Raw genomic sequence first — 2,885 nt, 5'->3', positions numbered from 1 at the left:
TTTAAAAATACAAAAAATTAGCCAGGCGTGGTGGCGGGCACCTGTAGTCCCAGCTACTCGGGAGGCTGAGGCAGGAGAATGGCATGAACCCAGGAGACAGAGCTTGCAGTGAGCCGAGATCACGCCACTGGACTCCAGCCTGGGTGACAGAGCGAGACTCCAAAAAAAAAAAAAAACCTATGTGAAGAAAATATTTAGCATTTTCAGCTGGCCACAGTGGCTCACATCTGTAGTCCAAGCTACTCTGTAGGACTGCTAGAGCTGAGGAGTTTGAGGCTGATCATGCCAATGCACTCCAGCCTTACTGACAGAACATGACCTTTTTTTTTTTTTCCAATTGCCCTTTTTAAAAAATCTTTGGGCTGGGTGCAGTAGCTCATGCCTGTAATCCCAGCACTTTGGGAGGCCAGGGTGGGTGGATCACCTGAGGTCAGGAGTTCGAGATCAGCCTGGACAATATGGTGAAACCCCATCTCTACTAAAAGTACAAAATTAGCCAGGCATGGTGACACATGCCTGTAATCCCACCTACTCGGGAGGCTGAGGCAGGAGAATCGCTTGAACCTGGGAGGTGGAGGATGTGGTGAGCCGAGATCGCGCCATTGCACTCCAGCCTGGGCAACAAGAGTAAGTCTCCGTCTCACCAAAAAAACAAACAACAACAACAACTAAAATCTTAGGCCGGGCGAGGTAGCTGACGCCTGTAATCTCAGCACTTTGGGAGGCCAAGGTGGGTGGATCACGAGGTCAGGAGATCAAGACCAGCCTAACACGATGAAACCCCGTCTCTACTAAAAAAAATACAAAAATTAGCTGGGCATGGTGGCACACGCCTGTAGTCCCAGCTACTCGGGAGGCTGAGGCAGGAGAATCACTTGAACCCAGGAGGTGGAGGCTGCAGTGAGCCGAGACTGCACCACTGTACTCCAGCCTGGCAACAGAGCGAGACTCCATCTCAAAAAAAAACCCAAAAAAAATCCTACAATACACAGACAACGTCAACATTTTAGCATATTTTCTTCTACTAAATTTTACTTACATATATGTCTTAACACAGCCAAAATCAATTTAATAAATTTTCTGTTTTTCTTCCTTCAAATTATGTCATAAGCATTTTTCATGTAAAATCTCTTCAGAAATATTTTAATGACGGCAAAACATTCATAGTATATACTCATATATATTTAGACAGGTCATAATTGACTTTAGAAGTCTTTGACTATATATTAAAGCAGACTATAAGTTTCACATTAATAAATAATGTTGTAATAAACATCTTTATGCTTGAATCTCTACAAGCATTATGGATTTTTCTTGAAAGAGATTCCTTAAAAATAATTATTTTTATTTTTAAATTTTTTATTTATTTTTTAAAATTTTATTTTTTCCCCCCATTAAAAAGAATTAAATGGCCGGGCACAGTGGCTCATGCCTGTAATCCCAGCACTTTGGGAGGCTGAGGTGGGTGGATTATGAGGTCAGGAGTTCAAGACCAGCCTGGCCAAGATGGTGAAATCCTGTGTCTACTAAAAACTACAATTGCTTGAACCCAGGAGGCGGAGGTTGCAGTGAGCCAAGGTCACGCCACTGCACTCCAGCCTGGGTGACAGAGCAAGACTCTGTCTCAAAAACAAACAAACAAACAAAAAATCTTTCTTGTCTCCCAGGATTTTGAAGAATAAGTTGATTAAAGTCAAATAATGCATGGATTGCTCAAGCCAATTTCTCAGAAAGAATAAAAATGTCAACCTAAAGAGAAAAACCCAGATTCTAGCATGATTACGTGCCCCAAAGTTTGTTGAAAGGTATGTGCTTAACATTAGAGCTTACCTGAGCATGATCCCACCCAGACGAATAGCTCTCTTCCAGTCCTTCAGAGTGGACTTGCCAGCCAGATGAACAAAGTGCTTGGGGCTGATCAACTGATCATTGAACTAAAAGTAAAAAGAAAAGTCCAAAATAGTCTAATGTCAACTTAGGCAGGCCAAGAGGGAAAATAATGAAATGATAACTCTACATCATTTGCATAAAAAATACCCAGATGACATCCTAAGCCTTGACTATCCAAACTCCTGCACTATTGTGTTAGAGAAGACGATGCTTCTCGGAGCACAGTCTCCATTCCTGGTACAAAGCCACAGAATACATGCAGAGATAAGAGATAAACATATTAATAAATCTCTAAAATCCATTTATGCCTGGAATCAGGTGGTTGGGTCTAGTGTGGCAAACAAAGGCTGTTCAAATAAACTGAAATAATCTATCCAGCCCTAATGAAGACAGCATAAGCAATTCTATTTTTATCAATTTTGTTTTTGGCTAGTCAATCTAATAATTTTTTTTTTTTTTTTTTTTTGAGACAGAGCATCACTCTGTCACCCAGACTGGAGTACAACAGCGCAATCTCAGCTCACTGCAACTCTGCCCCGAGGTTCAAGTGATCCTCCTGCCTCAGTCTCCGCAGTAGCTGGGATTATATGCGCCCAACACTATGCCTGGCTAATTTTTGTATTTTTAGTAGAGATGGGACTTCACCATGTTGTCCAGGCTGGTCTCTACCTCCTGATCTCAGGTGATCCACCCACCTCAGCCTCCCAAAGTGCTGGGATTACAGGCATAAGCCACCTCACCTAGCCAGTATATATATATATTTTTTTGAGACAGAGTATTGCTCTGTCGCCCAGGCTGGAGTGCAGCGGTGCGATCTCAGCTCATTGCAAGCTCCGCCTCCTGAGTTCACGCCATTCTCCTGCCTCAGCCTCCCGAATAGCTGGGACTACAAGCACCTGCCACCACGCCCAGCTAATTTTTTGTATTTTTAGTAGAGATGGGGTTTCACCGTGTTAGCCAGGATGGTCTCGATCTCCTGACCTCGTGATCCGCCC

At 43.2% G+C, this 2,885-nt stretch overlaps 1 protein-coding gene across 2 annotated transcripts in view; it reads right to left on the bottom strand.

The window, feature by feature from the left end:
• GMEB1 (glucocorticoid modulatory element binding protein 1) overlaps positions 1-2,885 on the bottom strand; it is a 51,529-nt gene that overhangs the window by 30,410 nt on the left and 18,234 nt on the right. For both annotated transcript variants that reach the window (XM_011981739.1, XM_011981740.1), the window contains exon 4: positions 1,831-1,934. In XM_011981739.1, the coding sequence (XP_011837129.1) occupies positions 1,831-1,934 (104 nt within the window). The remainder of the gene's footprint in view (positions 1-1,830; positions 1,935-2,885) is intronic.

Source organism: Mandrillus leucophaeus, unplaced genomic scaffold, assembly GCF_000951045.1.
Source record: "Mandrillus leucophaeus isolate KB7577 unplaced genomic scaffold, Mleu.le_1.0 Scaffold23, whole genome shotgun sequence".
In the NCBI taxonomy this organism is placed as follows: Eukaryota; Metazoa; Chordata; class Mammalia; order Primates; family Cercopithecidae; genus Mandrillus; species Mandrillus leucophaeus.
Note: the sequence above shows the minus strand (reverse complement) of the source record. Positions and strands in the feature narration are given on the sequence as shown.